Genomic DNA, 24,163 nt, shown 5'->3' with positions numbered 1-24,163 from the left:
TATTAAAATATAAAGTTTCAGAAGAAGGTATGAAGAATTTCTCCGACTCTTAGTGTCCAGCTTCCCAATGTTATTAGTATCTGTGTATTCTTCTAGAAGGATTTATGCATATGCAATCATAAATGTTTGTTCTTTCCCCACTTTTAAAAAAATACATAAATGGTAGACTACTATACATGCTGTTTTATACCAAAGATAAATACAGTCATCCCTTAGTATCTGCAGGGGATTAGTTCCAGCACCACTTTGGATACCAAAATCCACAGATGCTCAATTCCTTTGTATAAAATGGCATAGGATTTGAATAGAACCTATGCACATCCTCCCATATACTTTATTTTTTGGATTTTTCTTTTGTGGGGGGCACGCAGAGACAGGGTCTTGCTCTGTTGCCTAGGCTAGAGTACAGTGATACGATCATAGCTCACTGCAGCCGTGAACTCCTGGGCTCAGGTGGTCCTCATGCCTCTGTCTCCTAAATAGCTAGCACTACAGGTGTACACCACCACGACCAGCTAATTTTTTATTTTTATTTTTTTATAGAGACAGGGTCTCACTATGTTGCCCAGGCTGGTCTATAATTCCTGGCCTCAAGCCATCCTCCTGTCTTGGCCTCCCAAAGTGCTGAGATTGTAGGTATAAGTTACTGTGCCTGATCTTTTTTTTTTTTTTTTTTCCCCTTTTCAAATATTTTCCATCACGATTGGTTGAATCCACAGATAGAGAACTTGTATGCACAGATACAGAGGGCTGACTGTATGTTGTGGTCTGTGTTTTGAAGAACCATTGGGGAAAATCAGACACATAAATGACTGCAATGCATCTCAGAGTGTAGAACGTACCATGAGAGAGGGTCAGAAGCAGGCATGGAGCTGTATGTACAAAGGGATACTCACTACAGATACAGTGTCTTCGGAGGGCTTTCTAATTATTTCCTATACAGTCCTTATAGTAAGGGCTGGCTGCCTTTATGTTCTGCAGTATTCATAGCCGTAGTGCATTTACTGTAGCCAGTAGTTAAGTATTCGGTAAATGTCAAATCAAGATCTAGACAAAATAGTTAATGTAAGATAGGATAAAAAGGAGGATCTTAGCTTGATTGTTGTATTTGTGTTTGTTTTAGCTCTGACACAGACCTTGGAGATGAGAGAGAACTTTCAAAAGCAGTTACAGGAGATCATGTCTGCAACATCAATAGTGAAACCCCAAGGGCAGAGGACTTCCCTTTCAAAAAGTGGTTGTAACAGTGCTTCTTCCACCCCTGACAGCACTCGCTCTGCTCGCAGTGGACGAAGTAGAGTCCTAGAGGCACTGAGGTGTGTACCTGTCACTGATGGCAGAAAGACTAGGTGACTTGAGAGAAAGGCAGCTCCTTATGTAGATACCTGCTGACTCAGTTCCATGAGTTAGGCCTAATTTAGCTTTTTTTTTTTTTTTAATAAGCAGTAAAGCAAGTTTAGAATGTCAAGATCAGTGAAAGGGTCATAACTACTGGGTCTTACTTAACTCAAGTAATAAATAGCATATTCCAATATTATCGGTTTTACCCTCTGCTGACTAGATTTTCCTTTGTAGCTTTTCCACCTTCCCTCTCTTGCTCCAAGCAGTTCTAGAATTCTTACTCAGAGGCAAGCAACAGACACAGAGGTGCGTCTCATACTAAGTACCTGCTTCAGAGTAAGGTGTAATTAAATGGTTTATTACCTTCCCTGAGAGAACTAATTTTAAGATCCAGTTTGCCTCGTTTGAAATGGATTCAGTGGGCAGTTCTTTCTGTTCTTTGGTATTAGTTTTAAACAGTAAGTACATATATATAATTATAAATGGTTATTTCTTATTGGAATTTTGCATGCATTTTGTATTCTGTTTTTAAAAATTGATCTTCTAGGAAAGGTGATTGTAGTTTTTAGTGTGATATGACTTTTAAGTTCAGTAGCACATCTTCATGTTTTTCCTGATAGAAGAAAAACCTCTAATTGTGTAATGAGCACTTTGAACTTATATCTTCAATTGATTAATTGAGCTATGCATCATTTATCTTATACTGAGTTACATGGGGCCAGTTCTTTATTTCAGTGCTGAGTAAAGTTGCTTTTTGTTTAATATACTTCAGATCATGTTTTATCATTATAGAGAACCTAAATCCTGTGTCAAGTCAGAAAATAAATATACACTGAGTGTAAAAGGCTATCTTCCTTGTTTTTGAGGCAAAGGAACCCTTTGGAGGTACTATCAGATTTGGTAAATTATTTTAACTAAGAATGAAAATATAATATATAGACACATACATATAAAGAAAACAGTAGGAATTCTATTTTTTCTCAAGTGGAATTGTTACAATTACACCATAAAATGCACTTCACTGTAATTCAGTATATGGCTGGTCTAACTTAGACTCTGGAAAGTTTGGTTACCAAAAGTTCCTTCTTATAAGGCAGCCTTTATAGTAAGCTTTCCATATAATTATAGAGCTTATAATTTCAAGTGGTTAAAAAAATACAACTACTGTTAAGCAAAGTAACCACAGTTTTCTAAACATAACCATGTTTCCCTAACTGATATAATTAAGAGAAACCTCATTTTTAAATATAGCAGTTATTTTAGAACTTTTAAAAAATTTCTTGATGGGGTTGAACTTTTCCCCTTTGAAGTTTTAAATATATAGTCATTTACTCAAAATATGTGTTTAATATTCTAGCTAAAACAGCTAAGTGTCTGAGAGAAACATTTTTAAAAGAAAAATTTCCCTAGGTTCATTTATTCAGTAAATATTTTCAGGTGCCTATTATGTGCTAGATGGTCGGCATATAAACCGCACCCTTTATGATCTAATGTACGGATTTTATGAGTTTGGATTTTATTATGGCTGTTTATTTAAAATTGTCACTTTTATTCCTTAGGCAGTCTCGTCAAACAGTACCCGATGTCAACACAGAGCCCTCCCAAAACGAACAGATCATTTGGGATGACCCTACAGCAAGGGAAGAGAGAGCAAGGCTTGCAAGCAATTTGCAGTGGCCTAGCTGTCCCACACAATACTCTGAGCTTCAGGTTGATACTAAAAAATTGGAAGATTCTCCTTTCCAGGAGCCTTTGGGTGATTCAGAAATTGCCAAACAGGGTAACAAGAAAGAAATCTGTTAACTTGTTTGTATTGAGTATAATACATGTTGACCTCTTAAATAAACAGATAAGCATGTTGTGGTTCTCTGAATTGTACATGCAAATGAGAAACTTATTAAATATTTCTGATTGAGGTTTAAACTTAAGAGTTAGAAAAATAATTTATAAATTGAGGTACTTATCAGTAAATTGAAAAATACATTTTGATTCTTAAATTTGGAAATTAGAATTAGGCATTTTTTCCAGATATGGTTTTCACCATTGTTCTTTCTTTCATTCTAGTCCTGTTTTATTTGTGCAGTTAATGCTTGGTTTTTCTCCCTATCACCTTATTTTCATGTAAGTCTTCTGAATTCTGCCCAGCACATACCTATGTTTGTTCTTTAGATTATATGAATTTCTTATTGAATTTTCCTGTTTTTTCTTCCTTGAGCTTTACATTGACAACAAAATGCTTCCTATGTGTTATCTTTTATCTCTGATTCTAATTTTCTCCCAAGTGTAGAATTGCTGTCATTTTACAAATTTGAGTTACACTTTACTGATTAAAGCTTGGTATTTAAGGAAAGGGTTGGGAAAAGCCCACAGATAACACATTTGCCCTTTTAAAGCTAATTAATTGCATTTATTTATAAGCTCTAGAAACAGAATACTTTTTTGGTTGTACTTTGTACATTCCAGAGTCTGTGTTTAACTTCATCTTGGCTAAGGCAGATGAGAGTATTTCCTAGACTTTATTCTTGGTGTATTTGGATACTATCACACTGCATTTTATTGCTCTCAGCTGTCTGTGACCCTGGAGACAGATGTGTGACTGAAGCCCAAAAACACCCAATCTCTGAAGAACTGGAAGTGCCAATAAAAGACAACCACCTTATCCCTACTCCTCAAGCCCCCAGTATTGCCTTCCCTCTCGCCAACCCACCTGTGGCTCCACACCCTAGAGAAAAGGTTTGTTGATCTTGGTATGGTGATACAGCTTTTGGATGTTACTATTATACTGTATTAGAAATTTGTTGATCCTTTTGTAGTTCATAAGCATGATGATTGGGTTTTCGTGCACATGCGTGAGATGTGCCTCCCTCAATCCTTGTTAGGACATCGGCACATTACCCGTCTGACATGGGGAAAAAAAAAAAAGAAATTTGTTAATGTTGCTATCATGGGTTTATCAATTGTTGGAAATTATATTTCTTGGCATTATATTCTTATTTGTATATTTGATAACTTAAGAGGACTGAGTAAAATATCACTCTAACAGAACCATATACTTGATAATTTTAATGTTAATTTTTTCTAATAAAGCTCTTTCATTGCAGATTATAACAACAGAGGAGATTCATGAAGAATTAAAAAAACAGTACATATTTCAGTTGTCATCTCTGAATCCTCAAGAACGTATCGATTATTGTCATCTGATTGAAAAACTGGGTACCAATATTTTACTTAAATCAAAAATGTCCCATATAGTAATCTTATTTAGAAGTCAAATGTAGTCAATATTGATATTTCTAAGATCTAGAAATTGAGAAAAGAACATGGGTAACTTTTTTAAGGCTACACAATTGAGTCAGCATTGGAGCTTTGATTTTATAAAACTCTGATCTAAATCTAAAGTCACTAAAAGATTAAAATTGAAACCAACAGTTAATGTTTAAAAGTCTTCCGTGGCACTTTGAGCATTTGTTCATTAATGAAACCTTGGACAAAAATCAGTGAAATTATAGATTTAGAATATAGATGAAACCACATTTTAATGGATTTGATAGTGATATCTAGGAAGGAGCTCCTTCTTATGAACATTATTCTCCTTCCACGAAGGGTCAGGCTCTCCGCCTGGCATCATTCTAGAAGAGTAACCTGGTGTGCTGTAGCAGCATTGTCCAATAGAAATAGAATGAGCCACATATCATTTAAATTTTCTAGTGGCCACATTTTAAAAAGTAAAAAAAAAAACAAGTGAAATTAACTTTATTATTTTTTGTACATGTGATCAGAGCAACAGATTTTAAAAATCTTAAATATTTAGAGTATTGTCCAAGAGAAGTCTATAAAAGCCACATGTCTAATTTAAAATGTCTAGTAGCCTCATTAGAATGTGTAGAAAAAAAACAAGTGAAATTAACTTTATTATTTTTTTATTTTTTGAGACAGCGACTTGCTCTGTTGCCCGGGCTAGAGAACCGTGGTGTCAGCCTAGCTCACAGCAACCTCAAACTTCTGTGTTAAAGCAATCTTCTTGCCTCAGCCTCCCAAGTAGCTGGGACTACAGGCACGCACCACTACGCCTGGCTAATTTTTTCTATTTTTAATAGAGACGGGGTCTTGCTCTTGCTCAGGCTGGTCTTGAACTCCTGATGTCAAGCAATCCTCCCACTGCGGCCTCCCAGAACAGTAGGATTACAGGCGTGAGCCAACTTGCCTGGCCTAAAATTAACTTTAAACATATATTTTACTTAACCTATTATATGCAAAATTCAATATGTGATCAGCATAAAATATCAGTGAGATATTTTACATTTTTTTGTAGTAAGTCTTTGAAATCTGACATACATTTTATACTTATAGCACATCTCAGTTTGGACCAGCTGTGCTTCAGTTGTTTGTTTTTTTAAAGGCGGGGGGTGGGGTGCACTCTGTTGCCCAGGTGGAGTGCAGTGGTGCAATCATAGCTCACTGCAGCGACAAACTGCTAGGCTCAAGCAACGCTCCTGCCTCAGCCTTCAAGTAGCTGGGGCTACACGTGCACACCACTGTGCCTGGCACACCTCAGGTGTCTGATAGCCACGTGGGTCTAATGGGTACTGTATGGGACAAAGCAGCTCTATAGAGTTGGGAAAATTATATTAATAGTAAGAGAACTTAATCTGACAGCTTGACACAGAGAAAACATCAAGAAATAATGGTTGTTTTTAATAGTGGCCCTAAGTCATCAAGAAAAGATCAAATGTTATTTAGTACTATTTTTTAAAGAATGTGATGAACTGTAACTTTTTTTAAAAAGATTTCTGTCAAATATAGTTGTATACTTAAGCTATGTTTCTTTTTGGAAACTTTACTCATATGGAACACTTTGTTCCTCAGTTGCCTGACAAATTAGTTGGGGTTATAAATCAGAATTGCTAAGTTTTGCTCACCAAAATGAAAGTCTTCAAGTGTCTGGCTCCTATAGATTTTTTCCATCTCTGCAAACTTGGGGCAAGAGTAGTAGTAATTAGCAGAGAATTATCTAGAAGAGGGCAGGGAGCAAAGGCAGATGAGTGCAGAGTGTGTTGGCATTGGGAGTCTGTGACCCTAGAGGTTTTCTGGTATTAGAATGCAAAGAGACATGATAGCAGATATCGTGTCCAGCACTTTATTTTATAAATGAAGCAACAGTGGCTGACTAATACATAAATAAATCAGCCTATTGTGTTGTCTGGGTCACAGAGTAAATTCGCTATGTGGAATTGGAAGTTGATATTAGTATGGAATTATACCTTGTTCTTTTGTGACTCTGTGATCCTGAGTTAGTTACTCTGTTTCCTCGTGTATAAATGCAGGTAATAACAGTAACTTTCATTGTGTTTTGAGGATTAAATGAGTTAGTAATCTGGAGCATTTATAGTTCCTGGGGTATAGTAAATGCTCAAAAAAATGTTGCTGCTATAATTAGAATTATCTGTAAATCATGAGTAGAGTTCGAATGTTTTGTTAACATCTTAGGAAGTCCTTGATTCAACTTTGCCTAACCAGTAGTCAGATTGGCCTCTAAACTATAAATCAATAGCCATGCTTTACATGTATATTCAAGAAGAGGTTCAGTTATTGCTGCTCCCCACCTGGCGCTTCATCTCTTATTTATCTGTATGTTTTCCTCCCAAGCTTCTGTGTTGGTCTGTTGACCATATTTCCACTCACAAAAAATTTTCTTCTACACATGCCCTGTTTTACTTCCAGCTTCCTGGTTACCTATCTTCAGTACTTGAAAATCACTAAGGTATTTAAGAGAGATTTAAGAGGCCAGGTGTGGTGGCTTACACCTATATTGCCAGCACTCTGAGAGGCTGAAGTGGGAGGATACTGAAGACCGGGAGTTCAAGACCAGCCTGGGAAACAAAGTGAGAGCCCATCTCTACAAAAAATAAAAACAATTAGCTAGAGATAGTGGTGCATCCTGGTAGTCCCAGCTACTCCCGAGGCTGAGGCAGGAGCATGGCTTGAGCCCAGGAGTTCGAGGCTGTAGTGAGCTATGATCTCACCACTGCACCCTAGCCAGGGCAACAGAGCGTGACCCTGTCTCAAAAAAACAATAAAATTTTCATAATATTTTATTTTATGTGTGAAATAATTGTCAGTCAAGGTTTTTTGGTTTATATAGCTTGGTGCATTGTATTTATAAATGATTTCTATGCATGGTTGAGATTACATTTTTCCTAGAAAGAAGAACCAATAACATACAAGCAATTTTTCTCTACTTAAGGTGGATTAGTGATAGAAAAGCAGAGTTTTGATCCCAACTGTACACACATTGTTGTGGGACAGCCTCTTCGGAATGAGAAGTATTTAGCCTCCGTGGCAGCTGGGAAGTGGGTGCTTCATCGCTCCTACCTTGAAGCATGCAGGACTGCTAGCCGCTTCGTGCAGGTGTGTATTCACATTCATGGAGATTTTTTTTTTTTTAAGTAAATGTTTTAAGAGATTCCAACACATCCACTGAGTGCTCATATAATTGAAGTAACCAAATATGACCAGATTATACCAACTTTATAAGGTTTTCAATAACAAAGCAAAAAAAAAAGAGATTACAGAAATGGATAGTTTTATTCACTTTTAAAATTAATTGTAATGTTAGTGGCTTAATTGAAAGAACATTCTCTTAAGATTAGAAAGTTTCAAGATTATCTCATTATAAGCTTTTATCTTGACTACTAGCCCATTAAATATAAAACTAATTATTTCATGTATTTTGGTTCCTGACAGACCATCACTATTGTATCCACGATGTAGTTTTAGAAGTTTTTAGTCATAGTCCCTTAGGGATCATACCTCCTGAGACTGTGTCCTTCTGTGAAGTTACTTTTACAGCAAGTGAAGCCTGATAATCTCATGATAATTATCAGTTGCCAAGATGTAATTATCATTGTTTCTTAAAAATATATGCAGTATTTTTATTTTTAATTAAAAACCAGATATACTTGACTCTTATATGAAACCAAATTTACATCTCTTTCACACTAACAAAATGATGCTTTAGTCCTTTCTGTATTTACAACAATTGAATGCATGGCTTTACCTATTATTAGACTGTGAGTTCCTTGAGGACAGAAACCTGTATGGAACACAGTGATTCCCCAATATTGTAGAAACTCAAAAGTTTGGTGGACAAATTCTCTAGGAAGAAGACTATGAATGGGGAAGTAGTTCCATACTTGATGTTTTGACTGGAATCAACGTACAGCAACGAAGACTAGCACTTGCAGCAATGAGATGGAGGAAAAAAATCCAGCAAAGACAAGAATCGGGTGTTGTTGAGGTATTAACATACATAATTATGTAGGTAATATAAATGGCATTCCATATTGTGACTATTCCAGTTTTCGTTTTTTTTTTTTTTTTAAGAGAATTTGCTTGACCAAGTAAGAATAATTCTACTTGTCTTTTAATTTGGGTATCCTATATTGAGCTTAATGTTAATTCCTAATTCTTCTTAATTGTGTTCAACATTAATATATCTATATATAATGTTGATGGCTCTTTTAAAAATAATTTATATATGTAAAATGTGGCCCTTACTGCATTTCTTCCAAAGAATCTTTTTAGCATCTTGTTTCAGGGGTTATTAACCTGGGTCCAGAGACTCTCCCAAAGGAATTTGTAGATCAGATTTGGGAAGACCATATATGTTGGATAGGGGAAAAAATACATCCTTATTTTTATTAACTTCTAATTGTGGTTAATATAGTTAGCACTTCCTTTAATTATAATTCTAGACAATCTAGGCAACAAGTCACAACACTATCAACAGTACCTGTAACTTTGCATTAACAGAAATCAGATGTTTTTTGTTTTGCATTATAATTGCAGGTATCTTGAAATACTGTTTGTGTTCATTAGTACTTTAAAATTATAGTAGTTATTAGAGCCACCACTAGGTTTTGTGATTTAATGCATTAATATAAAACATATCTATTATTATATTATAGGTTTGTTTTTAATATTTTGACAATTTTCAATAAAAAAATGGTTTCCTATGTAATTCTTTATATTTTATCTGGAACATTAAAAAAAATTACCTATATTGTATGGGTATGGGAATTAAATCTCAATAAACTGTTATTTTTAAAAAACGCATTTAGAGAAGAGGTCCATACGTTTGACCAGACTGTCAAAGGGGGTCCATGGCTCACAAAAAGGTTAAGAACCCCTGAGTTAAATAATCTTTCATGTTGTATTCCAGGTTCTCTGATACCTCCCAATCCTTCTTAGCTGTGATTCCCTTCCATTTTGAGTAATTCCACTGTCTTCTGTTAATTTTTATTTACTACTTAAATATTTTATTTTTCCAATTTGTAGACATTCTCAAGAGAAATATTGTAGGCTTCATCTAATCTAAGAAGTTGTGCTTTAAGCTGTACCCGTGGTTAATTGTAAGAAAAAGAATAATTAAAAACGACTAAACATAAATCAGTCAGGCTGCTTTAATGTTACATAATCATTAAATAGTTTTTCTCATTCCTCGAGTATTTATTAATGGCCTACTATGTGCCAGATATCATGGCTGTGTGTTTGGAGTATTCTGACTAGAGACAATTACACTACAGCAAAAGTAAAGGTTATAAAATTCATTAGTTATAAAACTAAATCTACAGGGAAAATCATGCATTATCTGTATTACTTTGTCATTTTCAAAATGATTTCAACACTGATTATTTTTTATTTGTAGGGGGCATTTTGCGGGTGGAAGGTTATTTTACATGTTGGTCAATCTCGAGAAGCAGGGTTCAAACGCCTTCTTCAGTCAGGAGGAGCAAAGGTTTGTATTGAATTAATTTACTGAATTTTTTACATAAATAATTATCAAATCAAGGTTACTGTGATTGTTGATTTTCTCTACTTTTTGAGATGGTAATCCTTAAGGACATAGTGTACAGTGGAACTACTTTGGAATACTGGTACATTGTGATACTTCTTGTTTTTTCATTAGGTGCTACCTGGGCATTCTGTACCTTTATTCAAAGAAGCCACACATCTTTTTTCTGACTTTAATAAGCTGAAACCAGATGACTCAGGAGTTAATATAGCAGAAGCCGCTGCCCAGAATGTGTACTGCTTGAAAACAGAATACATTGCTGATTATCTCGTGCAGGTTTGTAAGATTCTATCCTTGACCTCCTCATTAGCAGAGGTATGCTTAGATGCATAGATAAGTAACTACACATCGAACCTCAGCTTGTTTTTAGTAGAATGTTAGTCTCCTATTTATTACTCTCCTCTATTCAGTCCCTTTCAGTTCATTCTGTTTTTTAAAAATAATAATGAACACATATATGAACATTTAGCTTGGAAGTCAAATATTTTGAGAAGGGTATAAAAATCTAGGTACCTCTAAAAGCTTTAAAAGTGCCCTTTATTTCCAGCCATTTTATCAACAGTAAAAAAAAAAAAAAAGATGTGCCCTCTTTAAAATATTAGAATATAAAGAAAGCAGAAATTGATTCCAGGAGGCCAATGAGAAACATTTATCCAAAGGTACTTCTCTAGTTTTCTTTACCTTTTGCATTGATATACAGTAAATACCTATGTTAGACGCTGTGGTAAATTTAAGTATTTGTTATGTGGAGGGTTTACTATGCTCATATTCAGAATTGTGTGATTTAGATGGGCAAGGAAAAATCTTCCTGACACCAGAGTGCCTGAAAGGCCACCAGGAGTCAGCAAAGCATGACATGTAATCATAAATGTCTTACTACAAAGAATTTCTAACAGATGGTATAGAAATAAGGGGAAGCCAAAACTCAGCCTACCTTATCACTTTGTTTGGGGGTTGCTCAGGGTTTAGTGGAAAGAATGCCTAAAACATAAATGTGAAGCCTTTATCATAAAACAGTGGGCATACTGATTAGGAAGTAGTAACTCAGTAATAGCTCTCCTTGAGCACCTAAATAACTTATTAAAAAGCTCAATTGATAGAGATGTGAGGTCTTAAAAATTTACCCAGTGGGAAAAAATGCAGGGGTGAGGGGAACATGGAGAACCCTACCATGTCCATCCCTTTCAGGAATTCCTGATCATTCTAGACAAGAACCAATATTTATTGATCACCTAACTGTACTGTTTGTATGTGAATTCTCATTTCATTTTTATATGAACTCTCAATGAATACTTAAAGCAATGGGGTTTGCAAAATTGACATTGCAAAAAGAAACCTAAATCAATAATATATAAGACATATTTGAGAAACCAAAATATAATGGAAAAGAATGAAGAGATGCAAAGACAAAAGAGGTAGAAGAACTTCCAAATGTTAGTTCCATATATAACAATATCTAATGTTTATTGAGTATCCATTTGCCAAGCACTGAGCACGAGTTGTTTTAATCTTCTAATGACCCATTAAAGTATTTTATTATTATTATTATTCCTATTTTTACAGAAGAGGAAAATTGGGCTAGACAAATTAAACCGTTTGTCCAAAGTTAGTCACCTAAGGCATAGACATTTTGATTCCAGATCCCATGCTTTTAACCATTATTTTATACTGATTATTTCTTTCACTATTCTGAGGACCTAGCACATTGCCCAGCATATGTATTAAGTATTCAATAAATACTTATTATTAAATGAAGAAAGACTAGCAATCCAACCTAACAGTACAGATGTTTCAGAGAACAAATGAGAATCATTGAAACAAACAAAATAATGAGATATAAGATCGAAGAAATCTTTTCTGATCTAGCTTATCAGCATTTATATATAGATTAAAAGGGTTTACTGGCCTCCAGTCAACTCAGTGAAGAGACCCCCCGCCCACACACCTAAATATCCTAGACATGCTTTTAGATTACAAGGATAAAGAAAGAAAAATTCGTACAAAAATCCCACAAACATCTAAGCCAGAAAAAGAACATACGTCAAAAAACAAAAACACCCAAACCTGTCTTTTCTTCCCTGCAGCTCTAAGTACCTAGAGACTGGCAATAGCACCTATATGATTGAGGGGAAAGTTTGCCACCCATGAATTTCATATTTAGCCAAACTTTCATATGTAAAGAAAAATAAATAGATAAGGACTCAAATATACCATTACATATCTTCCTGAAAAAATTATTTGATAAATCCTAAGCCAACTGAACAGAGATCAATATCAAGAACTGTGGGTTAGGGAAGTTGGGGTACTAACAGTTGACATTTAGTTTCCCCTAATAGAAATTATCTGAAATGTGAAGCAAAATCTATGTTCTCAAAATAGTTTAGTTAGAAAAGTGAAAAACAACCTAAATAACCAATAGTATAGGGGCACATCCGTGTAAAGAAATACTATGTAACCATTAAAAATTGTGTTTATGAAGATTTTTTAAAGGCATGGGAAAATATCTTAAACAACATCAAAAAACCCCGTGATTTTATAAACAGTATGATCTTAACTCTGTAAAGAAAAAAATGGCTTTCCTCTGCAGCCACTGATGGAGTAAGGTACAAGAGAAACCATCAGTCATGCTGGCAGGGTACAAGAGCCTGCAGGCCAGTCGCTGGGCTCTTCGAGGGAGGTACAGCAAAGCCTATGAGTTTTGAAGGTATATGAAGGTCACTGTGACAAATGTTTGTCTTAAAAGATAGCTGTGGGCTGGGCGTGGTGGCTCACGCCTACAATCCTAGCACTCTGGGAGGCTGAGGTGGGAGGATCGCTTGAGGCCAGGAGTTTGAGACCAACCTGACCAAGAGTGAGACCCTGTCTCTATTAAAAATAGAAAAATTAGCCTGGCCTGGTGGTACTCACCTGGAGTTCCAGCTACTTGGGAGGCTGAGGCAAGAAGATAACCTGAGGAATTTGAGGTTGCAGTGAGCTATGATGATGCCACTGCACTCTAGCCAGGGCAACAGAGTGAGACCTCTTCTCAAGAAAGAAAAACAAAAGACAGCTGTGAGAAAACTGGGACCACCACTGCATGTAATGAGCGTATGGATAGCTGCAGATGAATGTCCTTTAGCTGTGGTTTTTAAAAAATACATCTTCACCTCAAGTTTTGTTCAAGAAAACAGATGAACAGAAGCAAATGATGAAAATGAGTATTTTACTTGATGTTGGTAACATCACAATAAATTGTGTAGAAAAATAAAGAATGCTTAAAAACAAACCAAAAAAACTTGACTAGAAGGAAATGTGCCACCATACCAATAGTGGTTGCCTCTGATGAGATTGTTAATGTTTTTTACCTACTTCCTCAAAATACTTTTATGCATATTGTAAGTTCTCTATAAAGAACTTGTATTACTTTTAAATTTAATTCAGTGTGTTTTTCATTCTAAAACTTGGTTCTTTTTAAAATCTTTTTTTTGCAGCACTTTATTAAGAAAAACTGAATGAATTTTACAGTAAACAATATACCTACCTCCGAGATCTACCATTAACATTTATTTATACAATTAACATTTTAGTATAAAGCTAATACATTAATATGGTGAAACTGGTAGATATTAACTGTACAGTTCCTTGAATTCTGATAAAAGCATACACCTGTACAATCTAAACCTTATCCAGTAAAGACCCTGATCATTATCCCAGGAAGTTTCCTTGTGTCCCTTCTCAATAAATCCTTACCCTAGCTCCATTGTTAACCACCGTTCTGATTATTTCCCCCACTGTATAGTAGTTTTGCCTGTTCCAGAACGTCATACAAATGGTATCATACAGTATGTACTACTTTATTTAAGGCTTTCACTCAACATGATGTTTTGAGATTCATCTAGGTCATAGTGTATATCAGCAGTTCATCTATTTTTTGCTGAGTAGTATTCCTCTGAGTATACCACAGTTTATTCATTTTCCTATTGATAGACCCCTGGGCTGTTTTCTATTTTGGTTATTATGAATAAAGCTGCTAAAAACATACAGGTGTTTTAATGGACATTTTCATTTCTTTTGGGTATATATCTAGGAGTACAATTGCTGTGTTATAGAATAAATGTATATTTAGGTTTTTACAAAACTGCTAGGCCTTTTCCCAAAGGGATTGTTACCATTTTACACTCCGACCAACAACGTACAGGTTGAGCATCCCATATGCAAAAGTTTGAAATGCTCCAGAATCCAAAACTTTTTGAGTGCCAGCATGATGCTCAAAGGAAATGCTCACTGGAGCATCTCAGATTTCTGGATTTGGGATGCTCAATGAGTAAACATAATGGAAATATCCTCAAATATGAAAAAACCCTAAGTCTCAAACACTGCTGGTTCCAAGCATTTCAGGTAAGGGACACTCAACCTGTACCAGAGTTCCATTTGTTCCATATCCTTGCCAACATTTTGTGTTGCTAGTCATTTGATTTTTAGCCATTTTGTAGGTTTACAGTGGGATCACATTGTGATTTTTAATTTGTATTTTGCTGATGACTAATAATATTGAGCACTTTTTCTTTCATGGTGGTTTTTTTGTATCTCACCTAGAGAAACCTTTGTTTTCCCTAAGGTACCAAGATAATCTCTAAATAGTTTTCCAAAAGTATTTCAGTTTTAGCTTTTATATTTAGGTTTATGATCCATTTCAAATTAATTTTTATTTATGCTGTGAGGTAGTGGTTAGGGTTTTTCCACGTAGATATCCAGCTGTTCCAGCACTATTTGTTGAACAGACTTTACTTTTCCCTAAAGGCTTTAGCACCTTTATAAAAAATATCAAATGATCATATTTTTGTGGGTCTATTTCTGGACTCCATGTTCTGTTCCATTATCTACTTGTTGATTTTTGGATAATACCTTTCCTCCTCCTTTTTTTTTTTTTTTGTTGTTGCTGCTGCTGCTGCTCTGGCCAAGAGAATGAACCTACTCTGTATTGAATATGGTAGCTGTGTAGTAACTTTTGAAGTTAGTGTTAAGAACAGTTTTAGTTTTCTGTTTCAGGATTATTTGGGTATTCTATGTCCTTTGCATTTCCATATATATTAGTATCAGCTTGTTAGTTTCTAAAAAAAAAAAAAAAAGCCTAGATTTGACTAAGATTGGGATTACATTGACTCTACAGATCAATTTAGGGACAATGAGCAACATTGAGCAGTCCATTCCGTGAACATAGAATATCTCTATTTAGGTCTTCTTTAATTTCTTTCAGCAATGTTTTATAGTTTTCAGTATAGAGACCTTGTATGTAGAGACCTTAACTTCTGTTAAGTTTATTCCTATTTTATGATGTTATTATAAATGGAGATTCGTAAATTTTCATTTTTCTACCAGTTGCTGCCAATCTATAAAAGTATATTTTTGGTGTATTAGTCTTATTATAACCTGTGACCTTGGTAAAATTCACTTAGTACAATTAGTACCATAGGTGTTCCTACGTAAGCAGTCATTTTATCTGCAAAGAGAGAGTTTTACATTTTTTCCCACTTCCTTGTGCCTATTATTTCTTGTTCTTGTCATATATGGCTAGGACCTCAAGTATGCTGCTGAGTAGAAGTGGTGAGATAGGGGAAAACACAAGGAACCCAATCTTTGGTGGAAAGTGTTCATTTTTTCACCATTAAATATGATGTCAGCTATGGGTTTTTCATAAGTTTCTTTTCCAGATTTGTGAAGCTCCCCTTTATTCCTAGTTTGATGAGATTTCTTTTCTATCGTTAATTGGGGTTGACCTTTATCAAATGTGTTTTCCACTGCTGTTTAAATTATTGTATGACTTTTCTTCTTTAGTATGTTGCTTTAATTTTCAAATGTTAAGTTTAACATTGAATTCATGGCATCAGTTCCACTTGCTTATGCCATATCAATCTTTTTATATATTGCTAGATACAATTAAGAATTTTTAAAATCTTTTGGGGGATGTTGGTATATAATTTTCATTTTTTGTAATGTTTTTGTCATTTTGGTATTGGGTTTTACGCATCATAAAACAAGTTGGGAAGTGCTTGGTTTTTCAGAAGAGTTTCTGTCAGATGGTTATTTCTTCCTCGAGTGTAAAACTTCCTCTGGAGTTTTCTTTATAGGGTGTTTTTTTTTAATAATACATTTTCTTTCCTAGATATGGAGCTATTCATACTTTCTGTTTCATGTGTCAGATTTGATAACTTGTATTTTTCAAATAATATATCCATTTCATCTTAGTTGTCAAATTTGTTGGTATAAAGTTCTTCATAATATTCTGTTACCCTTTATTACACTTTTACTATAGTGATAAACCCTACATTTATTTCTGATATTGGCAGTTTGTGTTCATTTATAAGTGGCTTATTTAGGAATCTATTAATTCCCAAATATAAGAGGATTTTCTGTGTTTTTAATTTTGGATTTCTCTGAACTCCACTGTAATCACAGCATACTTGGTATGATTTTAATTATTTGTATTTCAAAGTTAGACTTGATTTATGGACCAGCTTAGTCTATCTTGATGAATGTATCATGTATATGTGAAAGAATTTATATTCTGCAATTATTGGGTGTTGTGTTCTGTGCATATCAAATAGTTTAATATGGGGTAATGCTGATCAGGTTTTCTGTGTCTATTTTGTGTTTTTGTTTGTTTAGTTCTATCAGTTACTGAGAGAGGGGCATTAAAATTATCCAGCCATGATTGTGGATTATTTATTTTGCTCTTTAATTTTGTCAGCTTTTACTCTATTTCAAATCTGTTACTAGTTGTTTATCCAGTTATGATGAGTGTCATTTTCATGTATTGTTCTTTTAATTGTCATGACATGTATCTTGTTCTTCCTTTCTTGGCTTTTCGTATTAATATTTTTAGAATTCCATTTATCCATTAGCCTTTTAAAGCAAAAACGTGTGTTTACTTTTTGGGGGAAGGGGGTGTGCTTGTATACAGATTACAATGTGTGTCCTTGATTTTTCACAGTCTATCCAGAGTTAATATTGTATTACTTTGCATGAAATGTAGAACTCTTGCATCTGAGTAGGTTCGTTCGTTTCCCCTATGCTTTATACCAAGGGTCAGTAAACAATAGCCCACAGGCCTGCTGCCTATTTTGTAAGTAAAGTTTCACTGGAACACAGCGTACTCATTCATTCATGTATTCTCTATGGCTGCTTTTGCACTACAATGGGAGAGTACTCCACAAAGCCTACAATATTTCCTGTCTGGACCTTTACAAAAAAGTTTGCTGGCCTCTGCTTTATGCTATAGTTGTCATTTATGCATATGTACACATATACCCCCATACATGTTATAGCCCCACAGTACAGTATTTTAAATAGGTTTTGCTTTAAACAGTCCTATGTATGTTGAGGAGATTAAAAGAAAAAAGTAGTCTTTTAAAATTACTCTGACACATACATTTTGAGTGGTATTTCTTCTGGAAGATCTGAGTTTTCCATCTGGTGTCATTTTCCTTCAATTCTAGTTGTATATGAAAATGTCTGTTTCACCTTCATTCTTAAAGGATTTTTTTTTTGCAGGTTATATAGAATTTTGGATTGATAGTTTTTTTTTTTTTTCTTCTGTTACTTTAAAGATTTCACTCTCTTGCTGTCCTCCATTGCTCTGTTGAGAAGTCAGTGACAATTTTAGTTGCTCTCGTGTATGCCTTGTGGCAGTTTTTCCTGGCTATGCTCAGGATTTTCTCTTCGTCTTTGGTTGTCAACCGTTTGATATTTCCAGGTGTGGTTTTCTTTATATTAATGCTGCTTGGTGTCTGCAGAGCTTCTTGAATCTGAAAACTTATGCCTTTCACCAGGTTTGGGACATTTTGGCCATTATTCCTTCAATAATTTTTCTGCTCTGTTCTTTCCTTTTTGTCTGGGAACTCAGGTACTCATTTTAGACCTATCAGATATTGTCCCACAGGTCCCTAAGGCTGTGTTCACCTTTTTGCAATCTTTTTTTTTGTGTGTGTTCTTTTGATTGTTGATTCCTATTTATTTATCTGCCTCTAACTTCACTGATATTTTCCCTGTTATCTTCATTCTGCTTTGAAGCCTATCCAGTGAGATTTTTGGGTTTAGATATTTTTTTATATCTAGAATTACATTTGGATTCTTTTTTCTATTTTTGGCCAAGATTCTTTTTTTTACTCATTCCAAGCATATTTTCCTTTACATCACTGTGCACAGTTATAATAGCTGCTTTTAAATCATTGCCTATTATTTCCAACATCTGGGTCATGAGCAGGTTGGTCTCTTGATTTTTTTTAACTTTTTGAGATTATTATAGTTTTATATGCAGTTGTAAGAAATAATAGAGATCCCGTGTACACTTTACCCAGTTTCCCCAATGTTAGCATCTTGTAGAACTATAGTGTAATATCACAACTAGGACATTGTCATTGATATAGTCCACCAAGCTTATTCAGATTTCCCCAGTTTTACTTGTGCTGTGCATGTGTGTGTACACACACATTTAGTTCTATGCAGTTTTATCATGCATAGGTTTGTATATCTACCACCACAATCAAGATACTGAATAGTCTGTCACCGCAAAGATCCCTCATGTCGCCCTTTTTTTTTTTTTTGAGATGGGGGGAGGGTCATACTACGTTGCCCAGGCTGGAGTGCAGTGGCTATTCACAGGAGCAGTGGTAGCACACTGCAGCCTCAAACCCCTGGGCTCAAGTGATCCTCCCACCTCAGCCTCCTGAAAGTAGCTGGGATTGTGGCCACATACCACCACACCTGGCTCCACGTTGCCCTTTCTGAGCCATAGCCATCTTCCTTCTGTCACCCCCCCTCTCCCAGCTGTCACATCACCCCTGGCAGCCACTGATCTGTTGTCCATTTCTTTGTGTCATTCTAGAAATGTTACATAGATGGACTCTATACATTGTGTAACCTTTTGGGATTGGCTTTTTTTCCATTCAGCAAAATTTCTTTGAAATTCATCCAGGTTGCTGCTTGTGTCAACAGTTTTGTTGCTGTTTATTGCTGAGTTGTATTCCATGTTTGAGTTGTACCACAATTTGTTTAGCCATTAACCTGTTGAACGACATCTGCGTTGTTTGCAGTTTTGAGCTATTATGACAAAGCTGCTGTGAATATTTGTGTACAGGTTTTTATGTGAATATAAGTTCATTTCACTGGGAATAAATGCCCAAGAGTGTGTTTCAGAGTGGCCATATCATTTTCTCCACCAGCAATGTATGCGTGATCTAGTTTTTCTGTATCCTCATCAAAATTTAGTGTTGTACTTTTTATTTTAGCTATTTTAGTAGGTATTTCTTGCTATGTCATTGTACTTCTAATTTTCACTTCCCTGATGGCTAACGAAGTTGAACATCTTTTGGTGTGCTTATTTGCTGTGTTTTTATCCTCTTCATTGCAATGTCTGTTCATGTGTTTTGCCTGTTTTCTAATTGAATTGATTTTTACTGTCAAGCCTTGAGAGTTTTAGATAATAGTCCATTGTTGCATATGTACTTTGCAAATATTTTCTCCCAGTCTGTAGTTTGTCTCTTTATCCTTTTAACTTTATTGTCTTAACACGGTCTTTTGCAGAGAAAAAGTTGTACTTTTTTTTTTTCTTTTTTGAGACGAGGTCTCATTATGTTGCCCAGGCTGGTCTGGAACTTCTGTATCGAGCAGTCCTCCTATCTATCTCAGCCTTCCAAGTGCTGGATTACAGGTGTGAGCCACTGCGCTGGGCCAACCTTTGCATTTTGGTGAGGTCAGATTTAATGGTGTTTCCTTTTATAGATTGCGCTCTTTGGTGTGAAGTCTTTGCCTAATGCTAGGTCTTGAAGGTTTTTTTTTTTCCCCCGAAAGTCTTACAGTTTTATGTCTGTGATCCATTTTGAGCTAATTGTTATATTAAATGCGAGGTTTAGGTCAAAGGTTTTTTCTGTTTCTTGGGTTTTTTCTCTAAAAAATATCCAGCTGCTCCAGCATCATTTGTTCAAAGAACTTTTCTCCGTTGAATTGCTTTATCGAAATTCAGTTGGCCTTATTTATTTGCGAGTCTATTTATGGGTTTTCCTATTCAGTTGCATTGATCCACACGTCTTTTCCTCTGCAGTACTACCCTGGCTTGATTACTTAAGCTATATAGAGCAAGCCCTAGTATCAGGTAATGAGTCCATCCACTTTATTCCTCTTTTTCAAGATTGTATTAGCTATATTAGGGGCCTTTACCCCTTTTTTATTGCTTTTAATATAAATTTAAAAATATATAATTATAAATATATAAATATGTAAATTTAAAAATAAGCTTGTTTATGTGTATAAAAAACCCTTACTGGGATTTTCATAGGAATTGCATTCAACTTACAGATCAGTTTAAATTGATATCTTTAGCATGTTGTCTTCCAATCCATGAACCATGGCATATCTGTTAATTTAGGTCTTCTTTGATTTTTCATGAGCATTTTGTAATTTTCAGTATGTAGATCCTACATATGTTTTGTCAAGTTTATACCTAAGTATTTCATTGTATTTGGAGTGATTCTGATTGTTTTTTTCTTTTTTGAGAAACAGTCATGTTCTGCTTCCTATGTGCAGTAATTTTGGATGTATTCTGGACATAACTTGTAGAAACTCTAGATTCTGTTTTATTTGTTTAGCAGCCAGTTTATTTGACCTTCTGCAGTGAGTGGCAGCTCAAATCTCAGTTTCTTTAGCCTTAGTGTTAGTCCCTTCAGGGGTCAAGCAAAGATTTGGGCAGAGATCAGACACTAGGTTTGGGGTTCCCCCATCCCACAACCTTTCTAAGACTTCCTACCTCATTTTCCAGTGGCTGCAGTTGCCATCCTTCTCTGGTTCTTCAAGTCTTTGAGACTGCAGGTTTTCTCTGTTAGTTTTAGCCAACCCACACACACACAGACTGGGACCTCTTCTCTGACCAAAAGCCGTAAACAGATGAAATGGGGCAACTCACCCTTCTCTTCCTAATGTTGACTCGCCTCTAATGTTTGCTTGATTTGTTTATTCTCCAGGGTCTTATGGTAGTTGCTTTTAATATATTTTTGTCAGAATTTATAGTTTTCTCTGGAAGAACTAAATCAGAAGGTACTTAGTATTTTATGGTGATTCATTTTCAGGTTATCCAGTGTGCCAGGCTGCCAGAAAATTAAGTTGCATTATACTTATAAGGAGGAAAAGATCCTTTTCTTCCATGTTGGAAAATGGTTTTGAGGGAGAAAAATGCAAGTGTTTTGGAGTCAGGCAGAGAAGAGTATGAATTTTGGCTTTAGTTATGTGACATTGGTGGTTTTACTGACCTGTCTGTAAAATGAGGGTTAAAAGCACCCATATCATATGTTTATAGTAAAAAGTAAAAAAGATTTTTAAAAATTACACTAAGCATAGTATCTTACACCGAAATGAGTTATTAACCATATGTTCCCATTCCATATTCCATATTTAATCCATATTTTACAAATGAAATCATTAAGAGCTGAGCTGGCCCCACTCTGAGCTATACACTAATTTTTCTGATAAAAGGGGAGACTTTGTCCCACGGGGTTCATCCACTAAATGTGAATGCTAATTAGCATACCCCGAAAGACAGAAGTTTTCTTTGCAAGAACCTAGGAATGAATGTGCACTTTCCTTTAAGTTTGTCAAAAAGCAGAGTAAAGGAATCTATTACCAGATCATTTAAGAGTTTGAAATGTGGAAAAAAAAAATGTTCATTTTTCATTTTATAGGAAACCCCTCCTCAAGTAGAAAATTACTGTCTACCAGAAGCTGTTGCATTTCTTCAGAACGATAAGGAACCTGAGGCCGGATTATCACAAAAGAGGAAAGCTCCTACAGAGAAAAATAAGATCAAACGACCTAGGGTACACTGATTGTATCTACTCTTTAGTTACTAAACATTAAGTTTTTTAGAAAAGCCTGAATGTTACTGTGGTGGATTCGGGTAGTAGTTTAAAGATGAGTTCCTGAAGAATTTTGCTTCAGAGTGTAATGATGCCCCCACTTGAGTTTTGAACACCTGAAATTTTAATCACTGAAATATTAATAAAAAGTTACTGAAATAACAAAACAGTACAACTAGCTTGTTGTTAAATGCCAGTAAATGTATAAGGGGATATTTTTGTCTTTTTTTTGTTGTTGTAAATATCTGAGGCTATAGCTTGGAAGTTTTAGCAAGGTGATGGATGTTGCTTTAAAATGTCAGCCTTAATTCATGATAAGAGTTATCAATTGGGATTTATTTATGTTTTCCCTGATTTTTATCTTCTCGCCATTTTACCTCTTTTTAACAGGAGCCTGAGCACAGGGTGTAATGAGGAAGCTGGGGCTTTAAACTTAAACATGTATGTATATATGTATATGTATGTTTGTACAAATCTCCATGATGTTTGCCAAGTTTGGGTGCCAAAACTTGGAAAATATGACAATAAAGAATAAAAGTTGTGACTGAAATTAGTATTAAAATGTGTTCGGATAAATTTTTTATTATTAGAATTATAGAGGTTAGGTAAAAAAATACTTTTAGTGGGCCAAAAAAGCATTTTAGTTGTATTAGCCTTTATTATGCTAACCCTAAACACCAGATACTGTGTGTATTACCATAATCCTCTAACTATAAAAGCAGCTCATCTCATTTTGAGGGACAACCAGAATCTGTTAGGACTGTAATTTTGATGTAAACTGTTTATTTCCTAATGATTATTTGAAAGGCAAACTCAAAACAGTGAAAAAGAGAGAGTGCTCACCTTGGACATGAAACCTTTTAAGTTTTTATCAGATGTTCTTCAAAATGGAGTAGAGGTTGTCCCTGCCCCTCAAGAGAACTGGCACTTGGAAGTTTTCAGTTTTGAGACAGTTCACAGTTTAGGACAATACAAATTATACACAGAGAAATCGGTAGCATTATCATGTAAACACTGCCCGCTCACCCTTCCCCCAAACAAAAACCACCTGGTTTTATCATAACTGTTTTATGTTAGCTGAATCATTCCGTAGATATGCAATGTTTCCCTAAATTTTACCACTTAAAATTCTTTGAGAATTGATAAATTTTATGATCCTGTTTCTTTCTATCCCAGATAAAATTACCTTATCTACCATTTTCTTTTCTGCCAAAATTCTGAACTATTTTCCAGTTCAGGTCTTAGACACATGGTTTACAATTCCAAGGCTCCCGATCTCAGTCTCCTCCCCAACTCTCCAGCATCTATCTTCCCATACCCTACATAAACCACTTAAACTTTGGCTTTGGCTCACAGTCTGTAAATGTCCTAAGGCCAGCAAGAATATCCTCTTGCACAAATAATTCCAAGCATAGGTCATTCTCTCCTTTAAAGTGTGTGTGTGGGGGGGGCTTCCTTTGATTATTCTGATTTTGAGTTTCTCCTCAGAATTGCTACACTATTTTAATCTGTGACACTTAAATTAGCACCACATATCCCTCCACGAATTTTCTTGTGCATTAGTCTGATTTCACCAACATTCATTGACTCTATAGGACTCCGGAGCCTATAAGGTAGTGCCTGGGATTCAGCAGCAAATGCCTAGAACCCTCGATCTCTCAGAGCTTGAAGAAAAAGGGGATCCTTAATGTAGATATAGTACTCCGTTATACTTAGATTTAGTATTTACATTGTTATGGACCGAGTTGTGTCTCCCCAAATTAATAGGTTAAAACTTAAACCCCAACATGACCATCTGCAGAGAGAGCCTTTAAGGTGGTAATTAAGGTTACATGAGGTCATAAGAACGGGGCCTTAACCCAACAGGAGAGGAAGAGACACCAGGAGTGTGCATGCCCAGAGGAAAGTCCTGTGAGGAACAGTGAGAAGGTGGCTGTCTGTCTACATGCCAGGAAGAAAAGCCTCACCAGATACCAACCCTGCTGGCTCCTTGATTTTGGATTTCCAACCTCCAGAACTGTGACAAAATAAATTTCTGTTGTTTAAGCCCCCCAGCCTTGGTGTTCTGTTATGGTAGCCCAAGCAG

The 24,163-nt window shown here is 35.4% G+C and overlaps 1 protein-coding gene across 1 annotated transcript in view; it reads left to right on the top strand.

Moving 5' to 3' along the window:
- The window catches only part of TOPBP1 (topoisomerase (DNA) II binding protein 1), an 83,388-nt gene extending 60,728 nt beyond the window's left edge, over positions 1–22,660 (top strand). Inside the window, exons 17-26 of the mRNA XM_012663361.1 lie at positions 982–992; positions 1,124–1,316; positions 2,901–3,121; positions 3,908–4,074; positions 4,443–4,554; positions 7,586–7,749; positions 8,501–8,638; positions 10,049–10,138; positions 10,310–10,471; positions 21,904–22,660. Coding sequence (XP_012518815.1) covers positions 982–992; positions 1,124–1,316; positions 2,901–3,121; positions 3,908–4,074; positions 4,443–4,554; positions 7,586–7,749; positions 8,501–8,638; positions 10,049–10,138; positions 10,310–10,471; positions 21,904–22,047 — 1,402 coding nt within the window. The 3' untranslated portion in view covers positions 22,048–22,660. The remainder of the gene's footprint in view (positions 1–981; positions 993–1,123; positions 1,317–2,900; positions 3,122–3,907; positions 4,075–4,442; positions 4,555–7,585; positions 7,750–8,500; positions 8,639–10,048; positions 10,139–10,309; positions 10,472–21,903) is intronic.
- Positions 22,661–24,163: the final 1,503 nt, after the last annotated feature.

Source organism: Propithecus coquereli, unplaced genomic scaffold (assembly GCF_000956105.1).
Source record: "Propithecus coquereli isolate 6110/MARCELLA unplaced genomic scaffold, Pcoq_1.0 Scaffold12, whole genome shotgun sequence".
Classification (NCBI taxonomy): domain Eukaryota; kingdom Metazoa; phylum Chordata; class Mammalia; order Primates; family Indriidae; genus Propithecus; species Propithecus coquereli.
This window is presented reverse-complemented; position numbering and strand designations above follow the sequence as displayed.